The 16,361-nt window shown below is 52.0% G+C and overlaps 1 protein-coding gene across 9 annotated transcripts in view; it reads left to right on the plus strand.

The window, feature by feature from the left end:
• SPECC1 (sperm antigen with calponin homology and coiled-coil domains 1) overlaps positions 1 to 16,361 on the plus strand; it is a 249,111-nt gene that overhangs the window by 223,676 nt on the left and 9,074 nt on the right. For all 9 annotated transcript variants that reach the window (XM_036296313.1, XM_036296312.1, XM_036296308.1 and 6 more), the window contains one exon: positions 13,758 to 13,874. In XM_036296313.1, coding sequence (XP_036152206.1) covers positions 13,758 to 13,874 — 117 coding nt within the window. The remainder of the gene's footprint in view (positions 1 to 13,757; positions 13,875 to 16,361) is intronic.

The raw sequence follows: 16,361 nt of genomic DNA on the forward strand, positions 1-16,361 counted from the left end.
GGCCACATTTTAAAAATTCTTTTTTTTTCAGGGTCCAAGGCTTCTACTTTCTCCCCCCCCCCCCCAGGGTCCTCTTTATTTATTTATTTTTTAATTAAATCTTTATTGTTCAGATTATTACCTTTGTTCCTCTTTTTTTCCCCCCATAACTCCCCTCCTCCCAGTTCCCGCCCCACCCTCCGCCCTCACTCCCCACCCACTGTCCTCTTCCATAGGTGCACGATTTTTGTCCAGTCTCTTTCCGCATCTCCCACACCCCTTTCCCCCCCAAGAATAGTCAGTCCATTCCCTTTCTATGTCCCTGATTCTATTATGATCACCAGATTATTTATTCACTTGATTCTTAGATTCACTTGATAGATGCATATTTGTTGTTCATAATTTGTATCATTACCTTTTTCTTCTTCTTCCTCTTCTTAAAGGATACCTTTCAGCATTTCATATAATACTGGTTTGGTGGTGATGAACTCCTTTAGCTTTTCCTTATCTGTGAAGCTCTTTATCTGACCTTCCGTTCTGAATGATAGCTTTGCTGGATAAAGTAATCTTGGTTGTAGGTTCTTGGTATTCATCACTTTGAATATTTCTTGCCATTCCCTTCTGGCCTGCAAAGTTTCTGTTGAGAAATCAGCTGACAGTCGTATGGGTATTCCCTTGTAGGTAACTGGGTTTCTTTCTCTTGCTGCTTTTAAGATTCTCTCTTTGTCTTTTGCTCTTGGCATTTTAATGATGATGTGTCTTGGTGTGGTCCTCTTTGGATTCCTTTTGTTTGGGGTTCTCTGCGCTTCCTGGACTTGTAAGTCTATTTCTTTCACCAGGTGGGGGAAGTTTTCTGTCATTATTTCTTCAAATAGGTTTTCAATATCTTGCTCTCTCTCATCTTCTGGCACCCCTATAATTCTGATGTTGGTACGCTTGAAGCTGTCCCAGAGGCTCCTTACACTATCTTCGTATTTTCGGATTCTTTTTTCATTTTGCTTTTCCAGTTGGGCGTTTTTTGCTTCTTCGCGTTTCAAATCTTTGACTTGATTCTTGCGCTCCTCTGGTCTGCTGTTGGGAGTCTGTATAATATTCTTTATTTCAGTCAGTGTATGCTTAATTTCTAGTTGGTTCTTTATCACAACATCGAGGGTCTCATTAGATTTCTTGAGGATCTCACTACATTTATTGGCGGTCTCACCAGTCTTTTCGAGGGCCTTACTAAGTTTATAGGCAGCTTCTAGACAGTTCTTGAGAGACCTTAAAAGTGTGGTTTTGAGCTCTATATCTTCCATTTCTGACATTTGCGTCCTGTTTCTTTGTCTCCGCATTTTTATATCTTTTCTTGGTGCACCCCCTAGTGGTCTTTGTGCGCAGTCTTGTAGTTAAGCCTTGATTGTTGTAGGCAATACCAGGGGTGATTTGACCTCCAGGCTAACTGGCTATGAGAGTCAGCTGTGTCTGCAGTGGGAGAGCTTCTGTGCTGGATCTCTAGGGCGGTGCTAATCTAGCCTTTGCCTGAGGCTATCTGGCAAATGGCTCTGCGCAGGGCTTGGGCGGGGTGGGTCCCCGGGGATCTACAGGGCGGGCCGGAGCAAGCAGTTATGGCGGCTCTCAGTTCCGTCCCTAGGGGCCCTGCCTCTCAGAGTCCCAGCAACCTCTGCAAACCTCGGAGAGAAAGCTGCCTTCGAGTTCCGACCGAAGCCAGACAGTCCCGCTTCTCCCGTTTGAGTCTGGGTCCCCAGAGACTCGCCCGGATCTGGAGCTCAGAGTCTGAAACTCCCTCCCGATTGAAAACAACAACCACGCCCTCCGCCGCCAGCCCGCTCCGCGTGCGCACTCCGCACCTGAGTATTTCACTTCAGCACTGTGCCTCCTCTGAGTCTGGGTATGATATTCTCTTTCCTCCTAGTTGTAGAATTTCCACTCAGCCAGCCTTCCTGTGGTTCTGGATAATGTCCGTTCTGTCCTTTAGTTATATCTCTGAAGTGGTTGTTCAAGGCAGCAATCTCCGGCGTTAACCTATGCCGCCATCTTGGTTTCTCCTCCACATTTTAAAAATTCTTAATAAATAAGCAGAAGTTTCTAGACTTGATGAAATAACTGATTAAAGCGATAATATGAGTAGGGTCAGAAGAGGAAAGGAAGTTCAAAGCAATTCCAAAGTAATTTGCTTGAGGAACAAAAGGTTTCCGTTCTCCCTTTGCAGCCAATGAACAAGTTAAGGGAAGTGCAAGGGAAGTAACCTCAACTCAGAAGTTAACTGTAGCTGATTGAGAAACTACCCCACAATTCAGTGGTGTGGAGAGACCGCGGTGCCTCTTTCGCTCACAAATCTGCAGCTGAGGCCTGACTCCCCTCTGCCCAGCCCTTGCCCTGCCTGGGGCCTCTCATGGCTCGAAGCTGGACAGTGGGGGCTGACCAGGCTCTTTTCAGCAAGCCCTGCCCTTGGTGGGCGGACATCCACATATGAAGCCCAGGCTCCCCAAGAGGGGGTTTCAGGAGTGTGGTCATTCCTATTACCTCGCCCTGGTAGTCCCCAACTTACTTCTCTGCCTTCAAGCGATCATTGGGCCAGCTTGGGTCCCAGAGGAGCTGGGAGATTTCAGAGAACCCAGCACCACTGACCTATTAGAGGGGAATGTGAAGGTCTCGGCCTGCCTTTCCAGCACATTCTTAATTGCAGCTTCCTTCCGTCATCTATTGTCAAGTCTTTACTCTTCTTCCTCAGACATATATTTGGGAAAAAGAAAACCAAGAGGGCACTACCCCAGGGTCTGTTCCAACATAGAAACATACAATTATTAAGATTCTTATTAATTACAGGACAATAAATGACATCATTAATATTTTAATAAGTGTTACTTTTCCTAATTAAAAGTAATACATGGTCATTGTAGAACAATTGGAAAATATACACAAAAAGAAGATGAAGAAATAAGCTTAAATGTCATCTCATTTGCATAGGTTCCTGATTCTGGCGGAGGCTGTTTCCACCCAGTGTTGGTGTTTCCAGGCAACAAAGGCAAATCAGATGAGCCTTGTAGCAGCAGATGCTGTGGGCGGTTGGGTTTGCTTTGCTTCTGTCCAGGGCGATAGCAAGTGGGCTGCCTCTGCACTCACCCTCCGGGGCTCTGTCCCAGTCTCAGCCTTCCTAAGGGAAGGTTCTTGGGTGGTCAGGGTCAGGGTCGGCTTCCCAGCGCCCTTCAGCTGGCCTTGGCTCGGGGAGGGCGGTGTTCTATCTCACACGGTTCCTCCTAAGCACTCCGAGAGACGGAGCCTGTTGGGAGATGCTTGGAATGGTACCTTATTTTACATACGAGACTTCCTTCCCCCAGAACTTGCTCTCACTCAGAAATATCTCGGAAGTATTTATATCCTAAGAAAGTTAAAGATAATTTTCAGTGAGTAACTACCATCTCCTTTGGGAAAAGAATCAGCAAGTTTCTTTTTCTCCTCCCTGTGCTTTTTCCTCCCAGTGACCCTTAGAGCACACAGCCCCATAGCAGTGGCGTTCTTTGTAACAGCCCGTTCAGTCCCTACGATGATCAGGGTCTGCCTGTTTTTCTTTTCTGCTTCCCTCCTCCCTTCTTTCCTCTCTTTCCCCCTCTTTTTTCTTCCCTCTCTTTTTTCCTTCCTTTCTCCTCTCTTTCCCCCCTCCCTCCCCCTTCCCTGGTTGAGGGGTGACAGCAGTGTGCCGCTCAGTGGGTTTTCAGGAGGTGAGTGTGCCCGCATCAGGGTTAGAGACAGGACTCTCCCTACCCAGCACCCTCCTCATCAAGGAGGACAGCGATCAGTCGGTTTTATTCAGGAAGCTAATTGAAGACACATCCTTGTCGAATGCTTTGTTGACTGTTGTCCGTTTTCCTCTGTTATTCTTTTGATGAACCCTGCGATTCGGCTGCGTGGGAACTGGGACAAGGAGGGGATTGGATAAAGCCCTAGGGTGTTCGTGTTCTTCTTCTGTCCTGAGTCGGGCTGCATTGTGAGCGTTGATGACTGTTGCCCAAAGCTCAGCAAGACTCACAGCCGCTCTCCGCATGTGCGTTCCTTCCTGCCGTGGTTTCCTTCGCCTCCCTGGTCCATACTGGATCTCAGCCCCCTTCTCTGGGCCACACCCCCCTGGATGGGTTCAGTGCAGGGAAACTAGTTGCCCAGAGCTGGTGGGCTGCTCTGCGCTGCCGCACGTCCCAGGACTGTCCGCATGGCCCGTCCACAAGGCCCCTGGGAGACGCCGGCCCGGACGCCAGCGCCCTTGGTCCTTGCTGCCCCTTCTCCCTGCTCAGTGCGGCTCTCCCTGCACCCCGGGTGTGCGGATGAGAGCCCAGAGTACCGCTCAGGTCACGGCAAGACAGGTCCACAGTGACCAGTAGTTCAGATGATGTGCAGGGAGAGAAAGATCCGGTAAAGCATGAATCTTCTCCTCTCTTCCCTGAGCCTTACAGACTGTGCTGCCGCGCCCGCTCGCTGCTCATTCACCACAGCGAGCCTTGGCGCTCCCCAGGTGCCCTCCCTGAGCGCCGGACGGTGCGGTGCCCTGCAGGCTGGCCTTCACCACCCATCGGTTTGAGGCGCCGCAGGCGCACACACATTTGCATTGTCCAGGCAGCTGTGTTGACTTGGGGATTATTGAACGCTTGTGTCCAGCTAGAATTTTAGAGATTTTCAAATCTCTCTGCTTCAGGAAACTCGCGATGGGGTTGCTGCGCTCAGAAGTGAGAGGGAGAGGTGGTGGGTTGGTTGGCATGTTGGTGTCATTGTTGGTGGTATTGCAGGTGTCTCCCGTTGCCCCCAGAAGTAGGAGGGGAGAGTCCCCATTCAATGGCATAATGTTCCTGGAATGAATGTAATATCACAGTCATGGCTGCCCTCCCTCTGCCAGCGTGGGAGCAGTCCGCAGGCCTCCCGTGGCGAATGTAGGAGGGGCCTTTCCTGGCCGGGGCTGGCTCACGACCTGAGTGGGTCCCGTGTTCCTTTCTGGGTCTCGTGTTCCTTTCTTTGAGGGACAGGCCCGGTCTCTCCCGTGTGCGGCTCTGCCTGCCTTGCTGCGGGGCGTGGGGTGGGCACGGTGCGCCGTGTCCCCGGCAGGAGCGGGGTTGTGGGCTCCTGAGGCTGGAAGTCATTTTGGTTGATTTTCAACCCTGGCTTTGATCTCACCCAATTTTATATCCTAGTGAATAATTTCAAACTATTACACTTATAGGTGAAAAGCTGTTCTTAAGTGGCAGTTAACTAAAATACTGGGTACTCCTCGGGTCCATTTGGCCTCTCAGAATGCTTCTGAAAATTGTGCAGATAAAGAAAAATGAGGGGGTGGGGTCATCTGTGATAATGTCAACAATAAAAAAAAAAAGAGTTCTAACCGGTTTGGCTCAGTGGACAGAGTGTCTGCCTGCGGACTCAAAGGTCCCAGGTTCGATTCCGGTCAAGGGCATGTACCTTGGTTGTGGGCACATACTCAATAGGGAGTGTGCAGGAGGCAGCTGATCGATGTTTCTCTCTCATGGATGTTTCTAACTCTCTATCCCTCTCCCTTCCTCTCTGTAAAAAATCAATAAAATATATTTTTTTTTGAAAAAAGAAAAATGGTGTTTCGTAGCATGCATGGTACAGGAGGTGTGTATGTAAAGTGTTTCCATGTTTATCAGGCATTAGAAGCTTCTAGTATAAATTGTGAAGGAATGAAGGCAAGGGGGAGGCAGAGAGAGAGAAGAAAAAGGAGGCACAGCAAACAGGACATGTGCTTTGCAGTTTGACAGGACTGGGTTCTATCCTGACTCACACCAGCCATAGAACTTCACCTTCCTCATCCACAGGCAGGCACGGCCCACAGAGAGTGGGGTCCTGAGGTGGGAGGTTGGAGGAGGGGCAGGGACAGGCAGGGCCCACTGTGAGTGGTGGCCCTAAGGTTGGAGGAGGAGCAGGACAGGCACGTCACGGACGCTCAGCCATGTCTCTGCTTTCACCAGCACCGTTGAAGGGACTTCATCTTGACCATGGAGCATTTGGCTTTCTGTTTAAAATGGGGCCTTTCCACCTGGCCGGCATGGCCCAGTGGTTGAGTGTCGACCTATGAACCAGGAGGTCATGGTTCGATTCCCGGTCAGGGCACATGCCTGGTTGCGGGCTTGATGCCCAGTATGGGGTGTGCAGGAGGCAGCCGATCAATATTCTCTCTCATCATTGATGTTTCTATCTCTCTCTCCTCTCCCTTCCTCTCTGAAATCAATAAAAATACGTATTTTTTTAAAGTAAATAAAGAAATGGAGTGGGGCCTCTGTTGGAAACGGCAGCACCACGCCCACAGTTCTCAGGAGGTTGCTGTCGGTGTAGTGCCCGCCTGGTTATGCAGGTGCCTCGGCCTCCGCCGTGAGCAATAGCCACAAACAGGTGTCACCAGGAATAACGCCTGGCTTGCCTCCCCCGGCCACAGACCGTAGGTTAGAGGGGTGTGGGAACGGGTCTCAGAGCATCTCTGTGGGGAAAGAAAGGATGGAAGGGGTTCGGCCTTGGAGAGCTGTGACGCCGACTTCCTGCAGCCGCCTGGCCCTGCTCCTCGCGCCCCTGGGCCTGATGCCCACACACCTTTCAATGCTGGACTCTGAGGGGAGGGGTAGGTTGTAGCCCCCACTTGTTCCTCTGCTTTTTGTAACAGACAAAACTCTTTGGAAACTTAAATCAAAGTGTTTCCTGCTTTTAAAGCAGCATCCAGGCCTCAGGGAGCTGTTGGACCCAGGAAGACTTTTGAAGCCCCCAACTCCAGTGACCAGCCTCCCAGGGTCCAGCCATGCCATTCACTCTGAACAGGGAGCCGGCTCCCCAAGCACTCAGACTCCACGGAGCGCAGAGCTCAGCACCTCTCACCGCTCGAGCGCCGGCGCTGTGGTGTGCGGCGCTTCTGCTGGAGCCTCCCAGCTGAGTGCAGCTGAGCGCAGCGGAGGCAGGCATGTTTCTGAAAACGCGGCTCTGGGCTTCCGGGCGCGGCCCTCCTGGTTCCAGCTGGAAGCAGGGAGGTTTGGTGGAGGATTCCGCGTGGAGAGCCGTGTGCGCTGGGCAGCCACCTCCTCTGGCCACAACTTCTTTCCTGTGAAATGAGGCCTTGGACTTGCCTCGCCATTCAGGGCCAGGAAGCTTAAGCTGACATGGGAAATTCCAGATGAAAAGCTCAAACAAGACTATAGGCCATTTGCTTCCAAAACCCTCAGGAAACCTGAGAAGAAACATATTAAACCATATGTTTATAACACATTTCCATCTTTTATATATATATATATATACTAGAGGCCCGGTGCACAAAATTTGTGCACTGGGAGGTCCCTCAGCCCAGCAAGCACCCTCTCGCAGTCTGGGAGCCCTCGCTCCTTACCGCCTGCCTGCTCCTTACCACTCAGCTCACTGATCCTTAGCGGAGGCAGGAGAAGCTCCTGCTACCATCGCTGCGCTTGTCAGCCTTGAGCCTGGCTTCTAGCTGAGTGGCACTCCCCCTATGGGAGTCCATTGACCACCAAGGGCAGCTCTGCATTGAGCATCTGCCCCCTGGTGGTCAGTGCTCATCATAGTAACCGGTCATTCTGGTTGCTCCACTGTAATGGTCACTTAGGCTTTTATTATGTGCACTAGAGGCCCAGTGCATGGATTTGCACACCGGTGGGGTCCCTCGGTTTGGCCTGCACCCTCTTGCAATCCAGGACCCCTCGGGGGATGTCGGACTGCTGGTTTCGGCCCAGTCCCCGCAATCCGTGCACCGGGCCCCTAGTATGCATATAAGATCTTTGGTTAATTTCTTCCCCCCCTCCCCCCTTCCCCTTCTCTCTGAGATTTATCAGTCTGTTCCATGTTTCCATGCCTGTGTGTTGAGCGTCTGCCCCCTGGTGGTCAGTGCGTGTCATAGCTACCAGTCAAATGGTCACTTAGGCTTTTATATATATAAAAGGCCCGGTGCACAAAAATTTGTGCACTCGGGCGGGAGAGGGGTCCCTCAGCCCGGCCTGTGCCCTCTTGCAGTCTGGGACCCCTCGGGAGATAACGACCTGCTGGCTTAGGCCTGCTCCCGGGTGGCAGAGGGCAGGCCCAATCCCTAGGTGCAACCCGTGGTCGGGCTCAGAGCAGGGCTGATTGGGGAGTTGGGGCGCCGCCCCCTGTCATGCACAGAGCTGGGCGGATCAGGAGGTTGCAATGCCACCCTCAGTCACGCTCAGGGTAGGGCCGATTGAGGGGTTGGGGCACCGCCCCCTGTCACACTCAAGGCAGGGTCAATAGGGAGGTTGCAGTGCCACCCCCTGTCACGCACAGGCAGGGCCGATTAGGAGTTTGGGGAGCTCCTCCCTGTCACTCACAGAGCAGGGCCCATCAGGGGGGTTGGGGCTCCGTACCCTGTCACGCACAGAGCAGGGCCCATCAGGGGGTTGAGGAGCTCCCCCTTGTCACGCACAGAGCAGGGCCCATCAGGAGGTTGGGGAGCTCCCCCCTGTCACGCACAGAGCCGTGCTGATCAGGGGGTTGTGGCACCGCCCTCTATCACCCACAGAGCAGGGCCAATCAGGGGGTTGGGGCACTGCCACTGTCACACTCAGGGCAGGGCCGATGGGGAGGTTATGGCTCTACCCTGTCACACACAGAGCAGGGCCCGTGGGGAGGGGTTGGGGCGCCGCCCCCTGTCACACACAGAGCCGCAGGGCAATCAGGGAGTTTGGTCGCTGCCCCCTGTCACGCTGATCCTGGTGCCGGGAGGCCTTGCTGCTCCGCTGATCCCGGTGCTGGGAGGCATATTACCCTTTTACTATATAGGATAGAAGCCTGGTGCACGGGTGGGGGCCGACTGGTTTGCCCTGAAGGGTGTCCTGGATCAGGGTGGGGGTCCATCCCCACTGGGGTGCCTGGCCAGCCTGTATGAGAGGATGATGGCTGTTTGCAGCTGATCACACCCCTTCAGGGTGGGGGTCCCCACCTGGGTGCCTAGCCAGTCTGGGTGAGGGCTGAGGGCTGTTTTCAGGCTGGCGGGTGACTGAAGCTCCCAACCTGTCCTTTTTTTCTTTTTTTTTTTATTCTGGGCCAGCTTTAGCTCTGAGGCTCGGCTCCAGCTCTGAGGCCTCGGCTGCTGAAAGCAGGTATCTGGTTTGTTTGGGTTCTATAAGTGTAACACTGTTGTGGTCCTGCTCACTCCAGCTCTGAGATCCCGGCTGGCTGAAAGCAGGGATCTGCATTTGTTCTATAATTGAAACAATGTTGTGGTCCTGCTTTCTTAAGCCCGGCTCGCTGAAAGCAGGTTTCTGGGGTTTTGTTTAGCTTTTATATTTGTAACAATGTTTCTTAAACTGCAAACTCAAAGGCCAGCAAGGCAGGCGGGGAACGTTGGTTTCCTCCGTCACTGAAGCAAGCAAGCCTCCTGTTCGCTTCAAGCTGCCTGGCTGCCGGCCGCCATCTTGGTTGGCAGTTAATTTGCATATCGCCCTGATTAGCCAATGGGAAGGGTAGCAGAGGTATGGCTAATTACCATGTTTCTCTATTATTAGATAGGATTAGTAGCCCGGTCTACATTAAAGGGGAATTAATTAGCAGAAATATTTTAATATTGCTCTTTGCCCTTTCTGTATAATAGAAGTGTGAGAGATGAAAGGAAATTAGTAAAATGTATATGAAAATAATATATAAATTTATTAATAAATAAACTAACAAAAGGATATAACAGCAACAGAGGCATGATATAAAAATGACAAAACATGATATGAAAACAACAAAAACATGATATAAAAACAACAAAAATATGATATAAAAACAACAGTGATGCAAACAATGACTGATAAAGTGATTCAACTTACTCTAATATTTCCCTGTACACCACATTAAGAGTGAAAACACTTTCAGAGTACTTGACTAATTTCCCTTGTGATGAAGTATTTAGAACTTTAACTGTAACGTCACATGCTCTTCAAACTCAAGAGAAAGCAACATATAACTGACAATGTGCAAAAACGGGTTCAGGTATGAATATGCCTACTCTGTCTAGAGTTTGTCCTTGTGATTTATGAGTAGTCATCGCAAATGCTGGCATCACAGGAAACTGTCATCGAATTAATTTAAATGGGAGGCCAGTGTCAGATGGGGATGAATCAATTCTTGGAATCAAAACAACTTCTCCCTCTGCAGATCCTGTTAATACTTCAGCTTTGATAATGTTAGGTTGTAATCTTTTGATAATAAATCTGGCACCATTACAAAGACCCCATTTACTATTAAGATTTCTCAATAGCATGATGATTGCACCACTTTCAATTTTAATTTATGACACAGCATTCCCAAAGAAGTAATACTATTAAGAAATTCAATGGCAAAATTTTTCTTTTCAGCATCATCTGTTGAATCAATGGAATCATCACTCAAATATGTGTGAAAATCTCCATCGAATATAACCAAAATGTCCTAATTTAATTTTTGAACATGCTCATTTTTTTGGACAAAGAATTGCATGTTTAGATATATTTTTAATATTATCTATAGATATACTATTTCCAAAGGTAGCTTCAATAATAGATCCATTACAAATCATTTCACAGGGGATTTCAATAATATCCATTCCTAAATGAAAACTGCTATCAAGTTTACCATCTCCAAGTTTTATTAACCATCCACTATAAGCAGAATCCTCTGATCTCATATTTGTTTTAAGAGACAACTTTCTGAAACATCCCCAAACATTACAGTACTTTAAACTCGTTTGTACTATGGCCGATCACATAGCATGCGGTACAATACTGAGACATTGTCAAAAACCCCCTCCAAGAAGGAGAACTTTCCCACCAAACACAACATTCAAATTCATAATTTCTCTTAGTAATCTGTCTATGGCATTTATAGCATGACTGGATGCCATGATGCATTCATCAATAATGAGAAGTTGGGCCTTTTTAGTAGTTTTAGCAATTCACTGTTTATATTGAGTCTAGAAATTAAAGTTTCATTTAATGTAATTGGTCATTTATATTGGGAATGAAAGATTCTTCCACCAAGAAGTAAATTGCAGCAATTCCTGTAGACGCTGTGGGTAAAACAGTACCATCACAACCTCTAATCTAATATATTAAAACTTTATTGTGGGGAGCCGCTACAGTGTTTTGGACAGCTTCAAGCCTTGGACTGATGAGAGGGCACAGTTCTCTCATTGCCACGTGCAAGCCCCAGCTTGGAGGGCAGGGCCCTCCCAGCACAATTATAGCCAACAGCTATAGTTGTAAGCTTGAACCTATGGTCCAAACACATGGCCCCACATGCCTGAGTGATGTAGGCTTGATAGAGTTCAGGTGCATGTAGTTGAGTAGGATTGAAACCCAGGAGAATGTTGTAAACATCTTGGTCACTTCCTTACTTTGCCTCATGGCATCTGCTATAAAATAAAGACACAGCTGTGGGTGTGGTCACTGTCTCTCAGAGAAGCAGCGTCCCACTGAGACCCAGTTTTCATTCCCTTGTCTGTCTTTTCTAAGCCTTTCAGCCGCCCCCCACTCAGGTTCACCCTTGGCTGTGCTGGCACGGCACACTTTATAAAGATATGCCTCCATGCTCCGAGGGCAGGTTCCTGCCTCAAACCTCGCCCTTACCGGAAACAGCTCCAGGAAACAGCTTGGGGGAGGGTGCAGCCGTTTCCAAGACAACCCCTTTAGGACTGACTTCCTTCCGGTTGGTCGTGCCTCAGGTCGTGATGTTACACCCAGGGTTTTTATATAAGTAAATAGATATACTAGAGGCTCGGTGCACAAAATTCATGCACAGGTAGGTTCCCTAGGCCTGGCCAGCGATCAGGGCCGATCAAGTTACCCTGCCTCCCCGCCTCCTCCTTCCCTTGCTGCCCACGTGCCACCACCACATGATTCCCCGCCTCCCCGCCTTCTCCTTCCCCCGCTCCCTCAGTGCCCCGCTGCCACCACTGGTCGCCCACCATGTCCCACGCTACCCCCTGTTGGTCAGTGCATGTCACAGTGAGCGATTGAACTCCCTGTCTCCTGGTCAAACTCCCGAAGGAACACTTTGCATATTAGCCTTTTAGATATATATATTCACATATATAGAGAGAGAGATACAGACAGTCCTCAGGAATACGTCGGACTTGAAGTATGTCATTTCATGGTTACGTCGCTATCTCCCATTTATTTATTTAAAAAAGTTTGTCATTTGACATATGTACATATGTGCTTTATGTTATTATTTATTTACCACAAGTAAAGGTCAGGAATTGTTATCTTTCTTTTAAATTTTTGTTACTGTTTCATTTCATTACTGCTGTGTATGTGCTCCATGTGAGTGACGTAGGTGCTTCTGTAGGTGGGTTCTGACCTACGGTGAAAATGACGTTATGTCATGCCGTAGGAACAGCTCTCCGACGAAACCCGAGGACCTACTGTGTGTGTGTGTGTGTGTGTGTGTGTGTGTGTGTGTGTGTATTTTAGAGAGAGGAAGAGAGAGGGAGAGAGAGAGAGAAACATCAGTGATGAGAGAGAATCAGTGATTGGCTGCCTCCTGCACTGCCCCACACTGGGGATTGAGCCTGCAACCGACCATGTGCCCGACCGGGAATCGAACCGTGACCTCCTGATTCATAGGTCAATGCTCAGCCTCTGGGCCACTGGGCCACATTTCCGTCCTTACGCACACTGAGAATTCCGTACGTCTCCCGTCCGGTTGAGCCTCCTGGCCTGCTCCCCTCACACCTGCCCCTCTAGTGCCACTGCCTCTGCAGACCACGGGCAGTGCGGACTGGGGGCGGGAAGCTTGCATTGGGCTTGAGCTGGGGGGAGAAGTAGCCAGGGTCCACTCCAGAAAGCTGGCCGTCACCGCCTCCCCTCTCGGTGGCTGGTGTGGCTGCCTACCTCCCCGCGGTTCTGAGGAGGCAGAGCCCGCTACCTCCCCAGCGGCTGCGGGGAGAGGGCAGGAAGGAGCCCCCCAGTCCCCGAGTCCTGTGGTCGGAGCAGAAGTGCTTGGAGCAGCGGGACTGGGCGCCCCTCCCCGGACCTGGCGCAGGCTGCATCGTGCCTTTATGCAGCCAGACACCTCAGCCTGTGCGGGAAAGAGGTTGTGGCTGGGAACCTGACGTTTCGTTTGGGACGAGCTTTGTGAGCCGGGAAGAGATGCTGTTAGGATCAGCAGAGTCGGGAGAAAGCAGCAGTGGTGACCGGGGTGAGGATTTAGAGGTGGAGGCGCACCCGGCTCCCAGAACACCGCGGGACCTTGGGAGCCGTTACCTCCGAGGACTGCCATATGGAGCTGGCCTTGGGTTTGTCATTATTCCCGGGGCTCCTGCCTGTCCTGCAGGGAGCTCCTTGTCCCATGAGCCCCGGGGTCCCGTGCGTGGTGTGCTAGCGGGTGAGGCCGAGCACTGGCGTGTGTCCTGCTGGAAGCCGCCCGCTGCAGGAGAGAGTGTGGTGGAGGAGCGGCCAGGGCGGCCCTGAGGGGCTTGCCCTGGTCCAGCCATTGATAATGGGGCTGCCCGTCCCTGGCAACGTCCCTGGCAACGCTGGGATGTGCAGAGCTAGTCAGGTGGTCGGCCTCCATCCGCCAGAGGCAGACAGAAATCCCGAGTGTGTGAGCTTGCAGCCTTTTCCTCATGCTGTCCTGTGAGCAGATTTGGGCCGCAGCATGCTGTTCTGGTACCAAAGTTAAAGGCACTCCCGGCAGACTTGCGTCGTGTCTTGTCTTGCCCACAGCAAGCCCAGCGATAGCTGCCGCCCTGGCACAGTCTCGTTCAGATTCTGTGATGCACTTTGACAGTAACGCTGCTTTCCCCACAGAACATCGACATCACCAACTTCAGCAGCAGCTGGAGCGACGGCCTGGCCTTCTGCGCGCTCCTCCACACCTACCTGCCTGCCCACATCCCGTACCAGGAGCTGAGCAGTCAGGAGAAGGTAAGCCCCGTCGCCCCGTGCTTCTCTGGAACACGCTGGGGTGGAGTGGAAACCAGGATTCCGATACCGGGCGTGGGCCGCGTGGGACCCCTCCGCGCGTGTTCAGACCCTTTCGCCTTCCTCGCTCTGAAGCCGTGGAACCGAGACGAAACACACACTATAACATGCTCTAGGCACCCCTATGGCTCCAGTATAAGAGATCACAAGGGTTTAGGGGCCTGTGGACAAGGACCAGATAACATTTCTGATTCTAAAGCCCAGCGTCTGTCAGTAGCAGGAGGGCAGATCCAGGAGCCTGTGGGGTAGAAGGGATGAGCAAGGGCGTCTGCAGGGCGCAGGGAGGGGACCACCAGGCAGGGCGGTCGCAGCCCTCACAGCGAAGCCCCGTCCAACAGCGACCTTGGCGCCATCCCCCTCCTGCCCCTCATTTTTCAGGCTCTGCCTTTGCCGTGTGACATCACGAAGATAACTGAGTAAACAATGGGCGTAACACAACCCAAAGCGAGCGGGAGACCGTGCTAAGAGGGTGTGAGTGTGGGCCTAGGCACTTACCCACACTGTACCCACCGGCGCCTTCCTGAGAGTGTGGGTGCTCGTCCCAGGCAGGCCGCACCCCCAGGCTCTTTGCCCCCAGTCGGTGAGGACTGTGGGGAAATGAGGAGCCCGAGTGTGTGCTGCACGTGGTGCTCTGAGCGCACGAGGTGCTTCCTGGCGCTGGGTTGTGTGGTCTCCCCAGCGCCCTGCGGGTCGGGTGAGGTGGGGCTCGGCTGCAGGGTCCCGGCACAGCCTCCTCTCCCAGAGTCCGCGCTGCTGTCAGGCGTGCGGAGGTGGAGGCATCGCTCCGGCAGCTGGAGCCCTTGTGGGGCCTGTGGCTCCCAGCCTCCTATCAGAGCAGCATTCGCCTCCCAGGCCTCAGCTGTTCCCTGGTGGCCCCCCACTCCCAGAGGAAGGCAGTTTCCTGCCTCCTGCCTGCCCTGCACAGCTGCACTCCGGTGGGGTCACTTGCCCACTGCCTGCTGCGGTGAGCATGCTTGAGGACTGCTTACAGTCACCTTGCCGTAAACGTATTAAAGTTACTCATAAATGTTTTCAAAACGATGTGTAAACACAAGCAAATCCAGCCCACAGTGTGCACTGAGTCTGGTGAGCCTCTTGGATCCGGCTGGGGGGAAGGGCGGCCAGGGACGCTTTTCCTAAAGGAGGCAGATTTGAAGCTGGGTTTCCAAGGGAGCAAGGTAATTTGAATGAAATGTACCCCTCTGACATTTTAAAAATATACTTGTATTGATTTCAGAGAGGAAGGGAGAGGGAGAGGGAGAGAGAGAGGGAGAGGGAGAGGGAGAGGGAGAGAGAGAGAGAGAGAGAGAGAGAGAGAGAGAGAGAGAGAGAGAGAGAAACATCAATGATGAGAGAGAGAGAGAAACATCAATGATGAGAGAGAGAGAGAAACATCAATGATGAGAGAGAATCATTGATGGGCTGCCTCCTGCCACCCCCCCACTGGGGATTGAGCCCACAACCCGGGCATGTGCCCTGACCGGGAATCTAACTGTGACGTCCTGGTTCATAGGTTGATGCTCATCCAATGCGCTACGCCGGCTGGGCCTCCTGCGACATTAAGATGAGTGAAGTGTAGCTGCCTAGATGGGGTTGGTGTAGCAACATGTCAGAAAGGGCATCAAGAGAGGCCTGTGCTGTAAAGCCCGACTAAAGGCAAACCTAGGAGCTGTGTGGTGTAGCCATTGATAGCCCGGAAAGTCAGAACGCGAGCTGGTCCTCCCCGACGGACACAGTCAAGCCAGACGATGTGCATGAGAAGGAATTTCTCATAAAACTAGCGAGGGCCTCTTCCACACACTGAAGAGGTCGACAGTCACAGGGTGGGAGCTGTAGGCCGTGGAAGGTGTGGCCTTTTTCAATCAAACGCATATTGTCAGTCAGCAGACGAAACCCCCACTTACGTTGAACACTCAGGTGATAGAATGAAGTGTGTTTATGTCTGAGATGAAATAGTAAGGAGAGGAGAAATTCTGGATGTGAGACTCTTTCTCCCATCATTTCAGGTGAGTGCACTATCCTAGAACAGGAAGGTTCCAGGCCTGCTCTTGTCCCCGGACAGGACTGATGAAGCGGCGCTTTCTTCTCGCCCTGCGCTGGCCTCGGTGGGCTCAGGCCCGGTGCTCCCTGCGCTGGCCTCGGTGGGCGCAGGCCCGGTGCTCCCTGCGCTGGCCTCTGTGGGCGCAGGCCCGGTGTTCCCTGCGCTGGCCTCTGTGGGCTCAGGCCCGGTGTTCCCTGCGCTGGCCTCTGTGGGCTCAGGCCCGGTGCTCCCTGCGCTGGCCTCGGTGGGCTCAGGCCCGGTGCTCCCTGCGCTGGCCTCGGTGGGCGCAGGCCCGGTGCTCCCTGCGCTGGCCTCTGTGGGCGCAGGCCCGGTGTTCCCTGCGCTGGCCTCTGTGGGCTCAGGCCCGGGGCTCCCTGCACTGCCTCCGC

The sequence above is a fragment of the Myotis myotis genome, unplaced genomic scaffold (genome assembly GCF_014108235.1).
Source record: "Myotis myotis isolate mMyoMyo1 unplaced genomic scaffold, mMyoMyo1.p scaffold_m19_p_29, whole genome shotgun sequence".
Taxonomy (NCBI): Eukaryota; Metazoa; Chordata; class Mammalia; order Chiroptera; family Vespertilionidae; genus Myotis; species Myotis myotis.